The 18,003-nt window shown below is 39.5% G+C and overlaps 1 protein-coding gene across 3 annotated transcripts in view; it reads right to left on the bottom strand.

Annotated features, from left to right (window-relative positions):
* The window catches only part of LOC121958367 (adenosine kinase-like), a 131,298-nt gene extending 114,241 nt beyond the window's left edge, over positions 1 to 17,057 (bottom strand). The window contains exons 1-4 of one of the 3 annotated variants that reach the window (XM_042507256.1): positions 17,011 to 17,054; positions 16,722 to 16,924; positions 11,745 to 11,819; positions 11,590 to 11,643 (exon numbers count right to left, since the gene is read on the bottom strand). In XM_042507256.1, coding sequence (XP_042363190.1) covers positions 11,590 to 11,643; positions 11,745 to 11,819; positions 16,722 to 16,897 — 305 coding nt within the window. In that variant the 5' untranslated portion in view covers positions 16,898 to 16,924; positions 17,011 to 17,054. Of the gene's footprint in view, positions 1 to 11,589; positions 11,644 to 11,744; positions 11,820 to 12,840; positions 12,933 to 16,721 lie in introns of those variants that run through there. The other 2 variants (XM_042507255.1, XM_042507257.1) reach the window with 2 other exon arrangements.
* Between the last annotated feature and the right edge of the window lie 946 nt (positions 17,058 to 18,003).

The raw sequence follows: 18,003 nt of genomic DNA on the forward strand, positions 1-18,003 counted from the left end.
TTCTCCGTCTCTGACAGAAGCAGAGAGGGGGGCCGTGCAGCTAAAAGGCTTTGGTAATCCCAGTTTCAACACAGGCATCTGGAGTGGAGACAGGTTCCACCATTGATTAGATTCCCCAATCAGCGTGTGCATCCAACACCATGCCTTCCTTGGTAGTCTGCAGGCAGTACAAGGCCTGATGCACAGTAATTGTTTCCATAGGTCAGGCGGAGGAAAAACAGCTCGGGGACGTGATGAAAGGGAGATGGAAAGGGTGAGGAATATTGTTGTTTTTCCCCCCAATTAAATTGTTTGTCAAACCCTTCACAAAGGGTTACGCAGTTTATCTGTTTAAAATCAATACGCTCGTCTCAGTGTGAAAGCTTGTCCCGACACAAGACAGGCCCATTAATTATTCTGTTCTGCGCGCTATCGCCGGGCTGCTCAAGGTTGAGCCTTATCTTTTCTTATTTCAAATCAATAATTATCTTCTACCGTGCTCGCGCTCCCCCTCAGAAATGGATGTGCTTTTCATTCAATGCCTGTAGAGTCCGTCTCTCTCTCGCTCTCTGTAGCAACTGGTGAAGAACACAGAATGAATAGGACATTCTTATCAGTGGAACATTAGGGCAGGACGGGAATAGATGGTGAAGAATGAGGCGCATAAAAGTACTGAACACAAATGAGTCATGATTCAAACAGCGAGCGAGGCCTTGTTCCCGTCCTCTGACATCTTCTAATACACTACGGTAAGGGATGAATGTTGATTTGCACAAAAGCGTTTTGATATCGCCATCGTTCAGGTATCTCAATCCATTTGGGTGAATCCGTGTTTGGCTGAGAAAACCTCGAGTCCCTGGGTGCAAAAAAAAAAAGCAGCAATGAGCCTTTTTGCATTATGGACTGGAGGCACAATTAATGGCTGCACAATTACATGGTCGTAATGGGTGAGTAATTGCATCAGAATGCAGAAACAACAAATATGCATCCTTTAAATAATCGGTCGATCCAGCAGCAGCAGCGGCGGCAGAAACAGCCCATTTGTTGGCATTAACCGACGACTGCTGTTTGTACTTAATTAGGCTGCACTCAAGGATTAGGCAGCGGGGGCAAAATCTGGTCATGGAGGATGAGTTCATATTATTTCCTCTAAAATGTCACAGGTTTTTGGCTTCGCGCTGCAGAGGGTGGCGTTGTTTGTCACACTGTACTGTGTGGATGTGGGAGAGGGAGTGCGAGTGTGTGGACATGAAAGAGAGAGAGAGAGAGAGAGGGACACATTGAGGGAGAGAGTGGGAAGACAGAGCGTGTAAGCAAGGATGGGGCTTCTGGTGTTCTCTTGAGGATTGAGATTTGAAGCCGGAGCACAAAGCCTTTGAGACATTCCCCTTATCTTGGAGGTTGATACCAGGATCTTGGTGATTCAGAGCGCTCCGTGTGAATAATTTCACCAACACCCCCTACTGCGGAGACCATATGGCCCAGTGTGAACTTTAAACACACGGGGAGTGTTGCTGTTCATCAGTCAGGCCTCCCATCTCTACCCCCGCACAGGCTAGGTGTAGAGAAATGATCAGCACCAGATAGTACACTAACTAGCCTCCGTGTGTACGGGCTGCTGCCATCATTGGCTTTTCCTGTGTGGCTGCTGGGGATCAAAGATGACTAAAAATAGCCCTGAGCATGCTTTTCTGAACTGAACATGCCGTATGTACTGGCTGAGACGCCCACATTTTAATTATAAAACGCTCTTTAAAAAAGGGGGGAGTTGAAGGAGGGGGGGGGGGGGGTCGCCCACATGCACAGAGATGTGGATTATGTTTGTTACACTCCCTTTGACTTGTGATGTTTCCTTCTGGCACCACCTGCTGGCAGCTGCCATCAACAAGAGGGAGGCATTTGCAGCTCCAGAGGACAAGCCTTAATTATGATTGCATCAGCCATCTCTCATGATGCAGCATGTATGCTTTAAATGCAGCGCAATCACCATGCATCACAGCGTGTTAACCTATTTTGTGGAGCAAAAAAAGAGCAGGACAAGATGTTCTTTATTGTGATCATTTGAAAAGTTTCTTTGTTTTATAATTCAAAAGGTCTAGATCCACATTTCTTACAGTTGAGCATGGCTCTGGTGAGCATGTCGGATTTATGCAAGCGCCCCAAATCGTCAGATTCATGCATATCAATAAAACATCAAGAGCGGCGCGGCTGGCGGCTGAACATGTTTCTGATGTCTCAATTACCAGTTGAGTGCCATTAATCTCTGCTCACTCTCTTTGGCTCAGAGGTCGGCTGATGGATGCAGGCCCGCGACCTTTGCCCTCGGCGGCAGGGGGAGCCGGATGTTGTGACCCCCCCAGCAGGCCGGCGGAGGTGAATTTAAGTACTGTAGTACAGCACTCAGCCTCAGCAACAGACAAGGGAGCTGGGAAGTAAAAAGGGGTGGGGGTGGGGGGGTTGTAATGTGTCTACACACTCAGTCAAGCATGAGTGCATCCAGTGAAGTGGCACCATGGCAAGCACATGCAGCTTCCTGCACGCATGCTTGCATGTGAGCACAAACACACACACACACACACGGAGGAGTGTTTCTCCTCCTGACACACTAGGATAGCTCCACCGGGGGTTTCTAGCACTCACAATCCGCTTCGTTATATATTAAAAAAATAAAAACAAAAAAAAAAAGCTGGGGTAGAGTCAAGTGTGTTTACAGAGCAGAATCTATCACACACACACACACACACACACCCAGGAGCCAGAGTGTTTAGCATGTACTCAGTGAGAGGGGCCTTTGTTGTTTTCCTCCCAGTAAGCAGATTGAGCTGCACGGCAGCAGCAGGGGTGTGTAAGATGTACACAGACAGCGGGGTGTGTGAGTGGAGAGGCACCTCCACTGATCTCCTGTGTCGTGTGATGATGTGTGTGTGATGTGTGTCTCAATCCAGCGCTGATCCCCCTGAGTCAGCCCTGTCAGTGATATGAGCCTCCCACCCTCTCTCTCACTCCCATCTTTCTCCCCTTCTCCCCCCCTTCGCCATCCGGAATGCTAATAACAGCCAGCCACTAACGCTGCAGCCCTGAATTATTCATGCAGCAGAGGGTCACACGGCATAATGAGGAGTTTACTCTCATTCTGGATGCGATTGTGACGCTGCTAATCTGCATTTAGCACAGAGAAAGAGAGAAAAGGAGGGAGACGGGAAGAGAGGGAGGAGGAGGAAGGGAGGGAGGATGAGCACTGATGAACTTAATTGCTGTGAGCAAACAACCTCTGAAAAGAGTCACGCCATCATCCAGAGATGAGAAAGTAAACAATTAATTATCATCGGACAGAGGGAGTCATAAAACAAATGTTTGAACGCCACTAATATTCGGGAGCCAGCTGATCTGTTTCTCTCTCGGAGGTGACAATACACTCACTGTAACAATGACTCACTCATTTGACACACTAATAATCATTAGCTCTAATATGATATGGTTAACAAGCCCAAGAGGGTTTGGGTGAATGGTATATTATGCCAGGCTGTGTTCTCTAAATAACCTGTAATGCCTAGTTATCCTGAAATAAAATGTCTATTTGCCCACATTATAATCTCCTGCAGAAAGAGGCGGGTTTTCATTATGTTGACATGTTGTTTCCTATGGAGACTCCTTGGGGTACAAACAGCAGGCTACTGTTGCCCCCTGCTGGACAAGAAAAGTACAAACCCCTTTTACTCCAAGTCAATACTGAGCAAAGATATTCCCAACTGAGAAGGAAAAAAGGGAAAAGTTCAAACTAAATATCAACCAATTGCTGACAACTTAAATATTTTAAAGGCCTACAATCAAAGATTAAACAGTGTAAAGAGATAACGCAAGCAAATAACACAACTATATGCTGTGATTTTACTGTGTATATAGTGTGATTTTATTTGTCTTATCATCTGAGATAAAGACAATAAATAACCTGCATTTTACAAGCTTTCAAGTCCATTAAACACACACCTATGTACCAAATATAAAACTTATACTTTTACCACATGATGGCAGCAGTGACTACAAAAAAAAAAGAGCAAGACCTACAGCGTCACATCTGACAACAGGCCGTTTTCACAGCAGACATTTTGACTTGTCACTGCAGGAAAAGCACAGGTGAGTTGAAACATATTTTGGCAATGATGGCTCAGTTCCAAGGGTCCCATGTAAGGCAGCATGCACAACATTACAGGAGCCTGGGGCCAGCTCAACTTAGCAGAACTGAGTTGGTTTTAACATCTGCAATTACACCTGTGCTCATCCTGCTCTGGCCAGCCAAAATGTCTGCTTTGAATATCACCCACTGAAAGATAGACTGATGCGTGTCTAGGCAGGCAGAAAGGAAGTAAAACACCAGCGCTTTGGTTAGTTGGTGTCCTCGCATACCCCAAAATCAAAACACCCGAGGCATCCTCTGAAAACCGACATCGACTGAAAGCAGCTCTTTCAACTGCAGCTCAAAAAACCACAGTGGAAATATCATCCAAACAAAAGCAGTTACAGTACGAGACCCGTGCATTTACTGCAACCAACCGCCACACTGTAAACAATGTTTAAAATACAAGCATAGATACGCAGCAGCTGCCTTTTTTGGAGCAAAAAGTGATGAGATCATTGGCATGTGATTCTGGCAGTGCATGAGTTATGAATCTACTCAAATGTGAAGTTAGCGTTTATTTCTCTGCATTTTTGCATTGGAGAAAGTAGATACAGACAGGAAACGTGGAGAGAGAGAGAGAGACTGGGGCAGGAAAAGAACAAGGACATTGCGGTTTTATGGTATGCAACTTAACCACAAGGCAGTGAAGACACCCAGGAAGTTAGGGTTTTTTCAGCAGTGCAGATACACCACTAACTTTCATCAAGGCTGCAGCTAATAATCAAGGTTCCCACACATTTTTGCCAATGAATATTCTAAACTTTAACCTAACTTTTCCATAATATTTTTCAACATTTTCATAACTTTAAGTAGTTTAAAATGTGACGTAGCCATGCATTATTAAACATGCACTTTTAAGGCATTTGCACTTGAGCAATCTGCTAGTGTTTGTGAACTTTACTCACTTGTTAGACACTCCCACTGCCAACACAGCTACATATGCCCATTGCCAAAAGATCGGACCAGCACATTTGGGTACTATGCAAAACGTCAAGGCCATGCCCCTTTTTGGGGAATAGAAAACCAAAGCTCCTGTAGCAATTTGATGTGTGTTTGGATTCTGTTATGGATTCTGGATTGTAAATTTGACACGCATCTATAAATTAATTTCTTGTTAAACAAACATTTGTTTTTTAGACATGTCTAAAATTTGTGAAGTAAATTTAAGTTAAAGAAGTGCAATTATGATTATTTGATTTAATTTGGCACAATATCTCTCATTTTCTTAATAAATAATGCCAATGCATCTTATCCAAAGCGGACAATTTGTCAATTTTCAGCATTTCCAAGTAGTATTTTGTTGGCGCCACTGTTGCCAAGACAACCGTATCACTTTCCATTTTCCTCAGAGTCTTGCAACTACCATAGTTTCCACCAATATTTTCACTACTGGTTATAGTAACTGTACAGAACTTACATAAACAATGTTTTGTAACTGGGGATAACTAGAAATTGCAACCAGGGGAAACAAAAGTGCTACACACTTCCTCTTTTAGTATGGGCACACTTCTTTTATTTCTTAAATCAAGCCTTCATTTTGCCAGGAGATTGTAGCTGGTGGCAGAGCAAATTCCTTAGTGGAGCCTTACAGGGGCCCAGTCTATAGCCATTATATTGTGCAATCAACATTCACTTCATAATGATAAGTTCACCAAAAACGTACCCTGTCCAACCAACAGTCCTAACACCAAAAATATCAAATTCAAAATGATATAAAGCAAAGATAAGAAGCAAATAAGTATATCTGAGAAGCTTGCACCAGCAAATTCTTAACAAAAACAAAAAACAACAAAAAAAAAGTGATCAAGTGATTGTCTGCCAGTCAACTTAATTGATAACACCAACTGTAACTTGTAAAACATTTAACGTGAACTGAAAAGGCATCAAAAGTCACAGTTGAGGCTTATTCGGGGGAAAAAAAACATTAAGTCCCCAGCCAGTACTAACAGGGATGTTGATGGTTTCTACAGCAGGCAATTCCTCAGCCACAACAGGATTATATAGGCTCTGCTGTGACTAGATAATTGAATTCAGGCATGGCCACAGTGCACTGCATCCAATGATCTCTCTCCCACCAGGGTGATGGGGAGAAAAAATGAATCGCGTTACACTCTGTAGATTCAGGAGCACAACAATAGTGTTAGTTGACTAGACTTGTAAGTCTATTGTGGCCTTTTAAGTAATGGTGTTATTTGTCACAACACTGAAGTCAAGTTCTTCTTCTTCTTCCGCAGACCAGTGACCTTGTGAATGACCTCTTTGCACTTTGTAGTCACTCAGCATCCTTAACAGGAATACTGCGCCTCATATACCTGACGTTTGTCGTAACCTGTGCTGCTGTGACTTAATAGATATTGTGATAAAAATATCACATGTACATTTAGATATAAATTGATGGACATGAGGGCGAGCATGTCGGTGTGTGTGGTATTGGAGGGGACATGCGTTGAACTGCATTGTGCTGGGAATAAACCACCATAGCGGCATGTTAATCCTGCCCTGACCTTGTGCAGAATGTGGAGGGAACGGTGTCTGTGGGGCTAAAGATAACACCACTGCCTTTGTGCCGGAGGAGAACAACACTGCTGATGATGCTGCTTTTTAGCTGCTGCTGCTGCTGCCCAAGGTCACATGTGTCCCTTTGTCAAGTAACAAGACCTGACAAGGTAGCCTAATGTAAGGTACAGACGATCTGATGTACTCATCTGTCATTATTTATTTATTGTTTATGATTACTCGGGTGATTTATGATATAACAGCACTGTGATTTGCTTTAAATGTATGCACAAGACATAAGACTTAACCGCTTCTCAGGTCTGAAACTGCATAGCATGCACTCTAAAATTAGAAGTCATCAAACTAGAAAGCTCTTATACAGCAGACAACCCTGCCGAATAATCCTCTAAATAGCTGTTTTAATGACAGAGAACATTTACAGATGTTTAATCTGCATCTGGATCCTGCATTACAGCACAAGCAGTAACAGAAATAAAAGAATAGTGGGACAGTTTTTTTTCCTCAGTTGGATCATGAGTAAACAGTGAAAATGCTCAAAAATGCACCATCTCAAATGCAACCAAATTTCACCAAACGTCATGAGACAACTTTGTATTATTTTGGCCACTAAACATAAAGACAAACAAATAACTTCTTTTGCAGCAAAAAAAAACAAACTAAGGCTTTCATATTTTATTTTATCAACATGTGAATTTGGCCTTTAAAGGGATAGTTTAGATTTTTAGAAGGGGGCTGTATGGGTCGCTTGTCTATAACTGTAATACTACAGTAGATGCAGTCAGCACGCCCCAGTTTAGAGAAGTAGGCAGGACTCCCAACACCGAAGCTAAGGAATGTGGACAGGAGCCGCAGCAAAACATATTTTAGCCACTTTATAACAATAACAACAAAAAAACAAACCAATATCAGTTTAAGTGTACACTATATCTAATTATAAATATAATTTTTATAATTATAAAATAATTGTATTTTATATTTTCACTGGTTCACATTGCCCTAACTGAAGTCTTAGTCTGAACTAACCTTTTAAAACACCAAATAGACACAAAAACACAAACTAACTAACCAATCAAGGCTGCGGTAGACCAGCTAATCCTGTTGTATGAGGTAAAACGACTGTTTTTGTCAAAGGAGTCTGGCGGCTTTGAAGAGAGCATTGATAATGGTTTCAGTTCGCCATCAGAGAGGTTTGTCTGACGGCATTTTTGGTTTTCATCAAATCCAACTATTCCTTTATGTTAATTTATTCTCCATTAAAATCAAGAATAATTGTATTACAGTAAAAAGTATATGTTAGTATTCTGGATACTTTGCTGTTTCCATAAGAGTGAGCTCTGCTCTCCCAGTGCTCACAAAGAAAGTGTCCTGACAACTATCTGATGTCAAGAAACATTTCGACCGGAGCAAAAAGTATGCAAATACAAAAACATTTGAATTTGGGCTTAAACAGTGAAAGAACAGCACTTGACCCTTCCTCCACACTACCAACACAGAGGTGCCCTTGAGCAAGGTATCAAACTGCACAAGTGGAGCTGCTCAGTGACCAGCAGATAACAGTTATGTGGTTATCTGACATCCAACAGATAACACTGTGGCTGTAGAAAGCAGCTCGGAGGTGTGAATGTGCCCGAGTGTGGAGCCATGAACTCCTGTATAGAGCATTTGTGCTCAGTAAATCAACTCTGGTTATATAAAGGTCTAGAAAATAATATGATCTGGGCCAAATGGAGGAAGTAATTTGGCTACAAGCTACGTCTGAATATTACATTCAGTGTCTGGTTCAGCTCCACCATGAGCAAATTTAACAGGAGAAGCTCAGGGATCAGTGACGCCATGAATCACTACAGAGGCTGCAGTGCCAACACTCCCACTTATGACTAAATAAGATGTTGGTTTCAAAAGGGAAAAAAATATTCATTGTGTTAAAACCTTAAAATAAAAATGAAATTAAAATAAAAATAACCTATTCTCATGAAAGACATAACAGACCACCGCACACTGAGGAATTTTAGAGCTAGCAACGTGTCTTGCCTGTGGCCTTTTCAGGTTCGCTCAGAGAAATTACGAGTATTCATAGGTGTGATAAATAACATGAGTCATATGATTAATTATCAACATAGTTTCTTTTTTTTTTAGAGTTCAATAACAAATGATCTCAAGTGAAAAAAAGAAGAATGATGCTGATAATTAATCGTGTGACTCGTGTATTTATCACACCTGTGAATGTCATTTCACTGAGCGAACCTGTAGAAGCTACAGACAAAACACGCTGCCCGATCACAGAAACGACCACACTGGCTGTGCACGGGAAGTTTTGTTCATTGTTAACCTTTTGTCATATTTGCTGAATCCATCACTATGTCCGCACAGCAGTACATGAGGCTGATAGATGTTAGAGACTCCTACGCTCTGATTGGTTGTCTTCATTTATGTGCAGTGGATTCTTACTATAAGAAGTACTACAAGGAAGCAGAAGAACATGATTCTTTTGACAGATCATCTGTCTCATGTACTACTGTGTGGATTTAGGGACAGTTTCAGCAAATATAACAAAAAGTATTTTTAGAAAAGTTACCAACTACAGCTTTAACTGTGTGGTTGATCAACCAAGGAGGAAGTGTTTTCTGTCCCAATGTTTATCTTGTCTGTTGCTTAGCAGGACACCCAAAAACCTTAAATGAAATTTAATGGAAAGTTGGATCACAGGCTAAGAAACAAGTGAGTTTTTGGTGAAATGCTTAAAAGGTTTCCTCAACAGTGGCTACAGTTATATGCACACCTATATTCCCTTATTATTCTAAATATGACAATACTGTGAATTTGATACAGGTCATATAAACAGCATATTCCGCTTAAATATTCCAAATTAGGCTGTTTTTTTAAATTTAACATTTTCCAATTAGGACATGTGGGATAGGCCAGGAGTCAAGGGCATTATTTTGGCATGTAATACAGCCTGAATACAAGTCGGGTTTTTACTGCAGTTGCGACACATGGCCTGTTCACGGTCAGTTCTGTGCGTTGCCATGGATACATTGTACACAAACCACATACAGTTTGCAAAGCTGGGGTAGAGATGCATGCAGAAAAGCCCTCACTTCTGGCAACACACCTGCTTTTAAATATTATGACAGTCTTGGATATCGACAGGTTTTTGAATATGCACAAATACACGCCGACATTTTCAAGAAAGAGGTGGAAGGAATGAAAGAGGGAGGCTAAGCTTGCACAGTCCACCACCGGTCGGAAACGGTGAATAAAATCATATTTTGATGAAAAGAAGCAAAAATGACAAGCATCTCCAGCTATTCTAATTTTCCATATTAACATGATAAATTTGTTAGTGCACGTTAATCAGAGTATGCACAGCTGCATGTAAACGTGTTAGTGGAATATTCGCTTTTATTAGCCTTGTAAATAGCTTCATATGAATATTGTTCTTTTCAGAATAAGAGCAAAAAACAATATTTTGTGCATGTAAACATAGTCATTGTGACATATGGTATTTTTTGAGCATCTTCCTATTTCCTCCTGAACTATTGCACTCAGTTGAATAAAAACGCCCACCTTCAGTGTATAGAGCTGACCCTTGAAAATAAGTTCCAGTCTGGAGTGGAAATGTGCCAAATAAAATGCATGAACACCTGAGGCCACAGCTTACAACTCTACAAAAACAACATGCTGCTATGTATGAAATGTGAAACTTTGGCAGTAAGTCAAGATAGTCTTATGTCTTTTTCTACCAAGGAGAGTTTTAAAGATGATTCAATCATATTTTTTATACATTCTCACACTCGATTAGTTTAAGTACTCCAAATATGGAATATATGATTTACTTTTGAATGTGGAACTAGTTTAATCATTGAGACTTTAAACATCTGCCTCTCCCCATCATCTTGCTTACAGATGGTGATTTTTTTGTAATGCCACCACTAAAATACATTCAGACAAATTCCCTAAAAAGAAACAATCTACACTCTATCAAACAGAAGAAAGAGGTCAGTCAGTAAATTTAATTTTCTGTTGCGTACACTCTATCAGGGTATCCATACATTTTCTCGCACAAATCTCCAAAACTTCTCCATGACTTTTCAAGGGCCTATAATAACTTTTTTTTTTTTTTGCCAAACTTGACCAGCTTTTTTTAAACATTATATTTAAACACTATTCAAACACAACTTCAGCTACTTCCCATAAATGAAGGAAGAGACAGAAAGCACATTGGACCTACGTTACGTCAACAGCTGCAGAAAATAAATTTGCTGTTATGTTGCATTAAATGGAGGGTATCCACAGAAGATTACTTTAACAATTCATTACACAACAAATTTCCATGACTTTTCCAGAGCTTTCAGTTATTTTTTTTCTAATTCCATGACTTTTCCAGGCTGGGAATTTTTTTTTTCATGACCATGGGAACCCTGGTCTATGTTTACCTTCAGGTGCATTTCAAAAGAGCAAAGCGCTATGTTAAGGACCACGTTTTCGAGGAAGGCTATAATATTACTGCTCCATCTACTTGCAACGTGAAGGAGGGAGGTTCTGGAAAAGGAGCGTGCATGCTCAGCAAAGCCCTTCATTGAAATAAATAATAATTCTGTGTCAATCTAATGACAAGCAGTTAAAAATGTGCAATAAAAATATCAATATAGTTTTACTATTTAGCCCAAAGCAGTAAAGTCAGAGAAAGTCTTGGTGTGGTTTGGCTCAAATTCAGTATGAGAAAAATGTGTGGGCGTGTCCAGTTCTGAGTCTCTCAGTTACAGAGGGCTGATTTATAACTTGGCTATTTTCAGCACAGCTCAGTGTCAAGAGTAGTAGGTATGAATGACCAGCGTATCCCTTATTTGGTTCCATGTAACTTCAACACTTTACACTAGTTAACCATGTGGTGTCCCAGTGGAGGTTTGACTCACAGCGCCTTGTGTTTGTCTTCAGCGAGGATCTGGTCGTTAAGCTTCAGTCCAAACCTTTAGGAAAGAAAAAAAAAAACATATAACATCAGTGCCTTTTGGTCAGACAAGACACTGAAATATGACAATGGAGAAAAAAAACAGCTGTTTTGACTTACTTGTCAAGGAAATCTTTGTCCACCACAGCTGAAATGTCGAGCAAGGGATTTCCCATCCCAAAGAGTGTGTTTTCACTGTGGGGGGACAAAAACTTATTGTATTATGCTGACTCCCACTCGCCAGCTTTGGATGAACAGAGGACACAAACAATCTACTGTGACAGAAATCATCTGTTTCAGTTTTGTGACTTTAACCGCAAAACACTGTCTTAATTGCTTTTGTGCAGTTCATATTTTTGCTTCTACTCCTATACTAGTTGTTATACCTTTTATTTTATTTCTTCGTCCTTTTGTCACTATTTATCTGTAATTATTTCTGTCTGTGTGCTGCTACAAAACTTGTACTCCCCCTCTGAGGATCAATAAAGGTTTTATCTATCTTAACCCATCAGCATGATAAGAAAATATAGCGCCCGAAGCATATAAAATTGCAAACTAATGAGCATATAACAGACTAATCAGTGAGATTTTATAACTCTGAGAGAGATCAATTCTCAGCTTTCATTGAGAAACATAAAACTGCCCATGACAGACCCCCCCCACCCATTCATTTGGAGATTAGTCAAATGAAAAGCAGGCATTCAGCACACTGAAGAGATCAAAATAAAGGATTATTATTCCCTCTGAACAACTGATGTGCCAATGTTTTCATGTAGGCACATGTGCAGCTCGTGCGTCATTCATTCATGATGCATGCTTAGACTATGTGTTACAGCGGGAAAACTCTGTTCTGATAAATTGTTATTAATTAAGCCAAATGAAACCTTAAGCAATAGCATATCATAGTGGTCAAAGTCTACAGAGTATTCATAACAAGTAACCAAACTTTTATATAACACAAGACACAAACACACCGAATGTTAAGATCTCTTAGCTTATGCAGCAGTTTGAATCTCACATGATCTGCAAGAAAATCCTAACTTACAAAAACTTAATTCATCAACCCAAAAGTCTGATATAATCCAGTTTCTTTCATTGTTTTAAGTGGACCCACTGCAGGCTGGCATTGCTGTGAGCATATGTTTTATAAAGACAGTCAGACCGGCAGAACTGGTCCCTGTACAAGCACCAGAGGCTATTATTATTCAGATCCTACCTTGGAGTTGGCATTATGTCAGAAAACTCAGCAGCCTGACGTGATGATTAAATGGTCAACAGCTTCCTCCTCTCTGTCCAAGCAATGTGCTTTTTGACTACAGGAACTGCAGATGCACTTTGGTCAACACTGACTGGTTGGTGAAGCATGTGGGCGGGCCTTTGCGTCTTCTAGATATTTGATTGGCTACACTTGTTCCAATTATTGCAAAGCTTTCGATGCTGCGTTTAAGACCAATGGGAAAAAGGGAGGACCATGCAGTAAACAATAATACAAGAATAAAGTAAAATAAATAAATAAATGAATTAATGTGCAATATTTTTAACCATTCAATATTTATTTGCATATGATTATATAACCCTTTGAGTGTCGTACAACAAATATGAAGTTTTGCAGCTGTATAGAAGCATTATATAAACTAACAGCATCAAAAAAAACCTTTTGATTTTGAAGCTTTTCGATTTCTAAAATGTGCATTAAATTCAGTCCAAATAGGATCAGTTATTAGTTCAAATCCCTATGTATTTTAAATTTTGTCGGTGGGGCTGCACTTTTGTTTACATTGTGAGCTATATGAGAATAATTCAATAATTAGTTTTCACTATTATTTTGTTTATGCAAATCAACCTTCACAGTATAACACGACATATATAACTGTTGAGGTTCTGTGGTGTTCATTAAAATAAGTTAACAACTCGAAATTTAAAATGATCCAACTGGAACTTGTGGGAAATTTGGCCGTGTGTGGTTGTCGTTGTTATTAATTTGTAAGGAATTGTTCTTAGTCAGTAACGTTATTTATGCTTGTCTTGGAGTGATTTTATTGATGATTGTGTAAGCATTTATTGTGCTGAGATGTTGATAGTGTGATATCACCTGGTGACCTGCATCTATGCTATCTTTACAGCCGTAATGAATATTACGTGGTTTTGAGCTATCTCCTTTTTTGTTAGTGTAAAGGACATCATTTCATCATTCTCATAAGGTCAGATTAACTACATAAAGCAGTTAATGATGGCATTGTGGTGTTTGCTTATTAAAAGATTTAAAGTGTAAATAGGCCAACCAGTTATACAGGTCCAACAAGAGGGACTCTACTCCAATTCCTGCCTCCCTCCACGAGCATCCAATGGATTTAATTGCAATTCTTGTGACAATCTCTTGCAATACATGGCCTTTCCCCTGCTTAGATTACAAAACTTGTTTCTCCATACCACTCTGTCAGAGACCTGAGACGCTCTGAAAACGAGTTCAAGGTGAAGGACAAGAGTTATGGTGGCATGAATTTTTCCAACAAACACAAGGAGACGATGCAAATCGGCCTCTCTACATTAAATTCTAATAACATTAAGTACTGCACTGTGTTAGGCAAGCGTGCCAGTTAGTCATAACGGTGCATGCACAATAGCAGGATCCCGAATCTGAAGCGGCAACATTAAATTCAGCCATATTATTCATGGCTTTTCAATATCTAAAATATCTAAAATATGGTTTACGTGTGTGCTTATCCTACTGTTACATAAAACGGTCATTTTCTATGCCGATATATAACAACTCATTTGGCTGATAACAAATACCGACATCGAATAATCCTCTTTTTTTCTTCAAGTCTCTTCTGTAGCGTAATTATGCACACTTTTATCGTGATGGCCCACCTGCAGATGGAGACTTAAAATACAATGCTTTTCTGCGTATGTAATGTCCATTGATTGTGAAGAAAAATACTTTAACTTAGAGTTGATGTTTTGTACATGTTTACAAATATGTTTGTCATGTTGGCAGAAATCAGCGTGTTGGCTAAGATTTCATTTTAAAGCCAAAATCTGCAAATACTGATGACGTGCCACTATTATCATGCATCTTAACTGTTTCCTTCCTTCTTATGAATTTCTGAAGCATTACATTGTTTTGCAAAAAGGCTATTAAGACACTTGATATCTGTATGTCTTACAATGTCTTTGTTTGATGTGATATACCCCTGGCTCTTTGTTATTGTTCTCTTTGTATACTCTTCATTGTATACTGGATCTTTGTAACACTGCGTAAATAAAGAATCTAGAAAAAAAAGACAATTATGGTGAAGGGGTTAAGTTTCCTCAAGACACGTACGACACATTGTTAACTTAACATTACCCAACATGTCAACAAGACACTCCCTGCCTGCCAGCACTGTAAATGTAATCAGATGGTATGCTGATGACTGTTCTTCATTATGGATAATTAGACACAGGAAACTGACAAAAAACTAAAATACAGGGCTGATGTTTAAATTAAAAGAACCAGGCTACATTTTTAATGGCTATTCTTTATACTCCAATATATATTTGGCTAAATTTTACTGTTTGGTAAATGAAAAAAACATTGAATAAGGACAAAATCCTTAAACTTTAAGACAGGGATATTTAACTTGCTTTGCTTGGGGGCCAATTTTGCAAATGACAGGGGGGCAGGGTCCAGTCACAGCAGCCCAACACATGTTTCTAGGATTCTGGGGTGTTTCCAAGATTGTAAGACATTTCTTGATTTTTAACACATTTCAAGGATTTTAGAACATTTCCAGCATTTTAGGAGTTTTCTTGGATTTTAGGACATTTCTAGGATTTTAGGATTTTTCTTGATTTTTTTTTAGGGTTTTAGCACACTTTGGGGATTTCCTGACATTTCTAGAATGTCAGGACATTTCTGAGATTTTAGGATGCTTCAAAGACTTTTTGGACTTTTCTAGGATTTAGGACATTTCTTTGTCTGTCAAAGCACTTTATAAACTGTTGTTTTTAAAGGTTTTATATAAAAGAAGTTATTATTATTATCATTTCTAGGATATTAGGACGTTTCTAAGATTTTAGGACATTTCTTTGTCTGCCAAAGCACTTTATAAACTTCTGTTTTAAAAGGTGCTTTATAAATGAAGTTATTATTATCATCACTTCTAGGATATTAGGGCGTTTCTAAGATTTTAGGACATTTCTTTGTCTGCCAAAACACTTTGTAAACTTCTGTTTTAAAAGGTGCTTTATAAATGAAGTTATTATTATCATCACTTCTAGGATATTAGGACGTTTCTAAGATTTTAGGACATTTCTTTGTCTGCCAAAGCACTTTGTAAACTATTGTTTTAAAAGGTGCTTTATAAATGAAGTTATTATTATCATCACTTCTAGGATATTGGGCGTTTCTAGGATTTTAGGACATTAGGAGCTTAGCCAGGACTTCTGTCAGCAGGTGCTGGGGATCCCCCTTACTTTCACTGATAAATAAGCTCTATTTTGATGCTGTTTTATGCACTCTGGCACCTTATGTACACTAAAAAAAAACCAAAAAAATTCCCAGTGTGAATCGTTTTATTTTAATGTGAATCATAAATGGGTTGGGGTGCCACCCTGCACCCTAAAGGGAGCCAGATTTGACCGTGAATTGATTACAACTGCTTTTAAGACGACAGCATCACTGATTAACTTCTTAGCTAAAGTTCAAGTGTCTCGCACCTTGTCAAATCCTCTCATCAGTTTAACCTCGCTACTAAAAACAACACATCTCCACTGTTGCAACACCAACATGACAATTTTCCCGCATTATTTTTGTCAACACGTTGGTTAAAGCTACGATTGTTGTCCCTACATCATGTGACGAGCACCCTCTCCAGCTAGCTGCTGTTAGCATCGCTATAACTGAACAATACGCGTGTAAATGCTAACAGCTGATTCACCTGCACACCGGAGTTGATGTAACGTTCAAAGGTCCAAACTGTTTTTCAGCCTGCACCTCCTGCTGACAGCTCACCACAACACCACAGCCGCTAGCATGCATTAACAGCTAGCTGCAGCGGGCTAACTGTGCAGAGCATCCCCCGTCAGATAATACAAACATTATCAGTTTATTACCTCAACGCGATCTTCCTCCCCGTCGACATGTTTTTGTTCTTCCACTGATATTTTCTTTTAATCAGTATCGGCTGTGTTGACGCCGCGGAGTCCGGGGAGCTGCTCACTGCCGGGGGAAGACTATAGAGGCTGCAGCTTCCTTCTTCCCCACAGATGATAATGAAGAAATTGCTCATTCAACAGCATGCAACGTAGAGAGAAAACTGTTTATGTTCAGAGAAAAGGACACTGTTAGCTGGTTATTTTATGTCGAGTTATCCCGGTCGAGCCAAATGTGCATTTGACTCACATAAAGAGGCGAAAGAGATATAGTTATCTCACGTTATCGCGGTGTTTTCCCTTTCACCTGTTTCACCAGGATTGAGTTCAACTTCTGTCTGCACGTTTCACACAGGAGACAAATCATGGTCCTACTTAGTGTAGCAGACTGCTGAGTAAAAGATAAAAGATAAATTAGGCTACCATAGTACTTTACGTTGTAGTAATAATAATAAGTTGTAAGGCGAATAATGATGATGATAAGATAATAATAACAATAACAGTAGTAATTTTTTCATAGGATAGTGTGCTGTTTATGGGATAGTGGTGCATTGACCCTTAAAAACCTGTGCAAATTGGCTTGATTTCTTTAAAAATCATGGGAGAGCGACAAGCAGCTTACCCCCCAAAATAGCCCAAATGTCAGCAAGAAATTAGTAAAAACTAGAAAGAAAATTACTGGAAAATAAGCATAAAAAAAGTAAAGGAATATGTTTGCTCAAGTTGCAGAAGTTTAAATTCTACTGGAAAAACCCTAAAAGCAGTACAAGAAAATTGATGTAAATACTTAGAGACTGTACTTTATTTGGCAGACATTTGAGTTGTTGGGTTTTTTTTTTTTTTTGGTATCATGACCGCCCCTGGAGCTACAATTATTTTTCATTAAGCCTCCCTAAGTAACAGGGAAAATATACGACCCCTCCTTAACCATAAATAACCATATCTCACAGTTCCTGGCTATGATACATGTCATGCTTTTGGAGATTTTTAAGGTAAACATGCATTTAAAACCCATATGTGGGTTTAAGGGTTCTCCGGGTATTTAAAATAAAAAACAAAATACAACAACTTAAAGCCGAATGTCCTTCTCCTAAGATAAAAATAAAAAAAAACATAACTCTCTAGTGCTTAAAAAAATATTTGACGTGCCTTCCCTTTTTTCTACTATCCTCGTCCCCCACATAAATAACAAACATTTTTTTTAAAGAGATTTATATATTAAAATATTTTATAGTAGGCTAAA

Source organism: Plectropomus leopardus, chromosome 19 (assembly GCF_008729295.1).
Source record: "Plectropomus leopardus isolate mb chromosome 19, YSFRI_Pleo_2.0, whole genome shotgun sequence".
NCBI lineage: Eukaryota > Metazoa > Chordata > Actinopteri > Perciformes > Serranidae > Plectropomus > Plectropomus leopardus.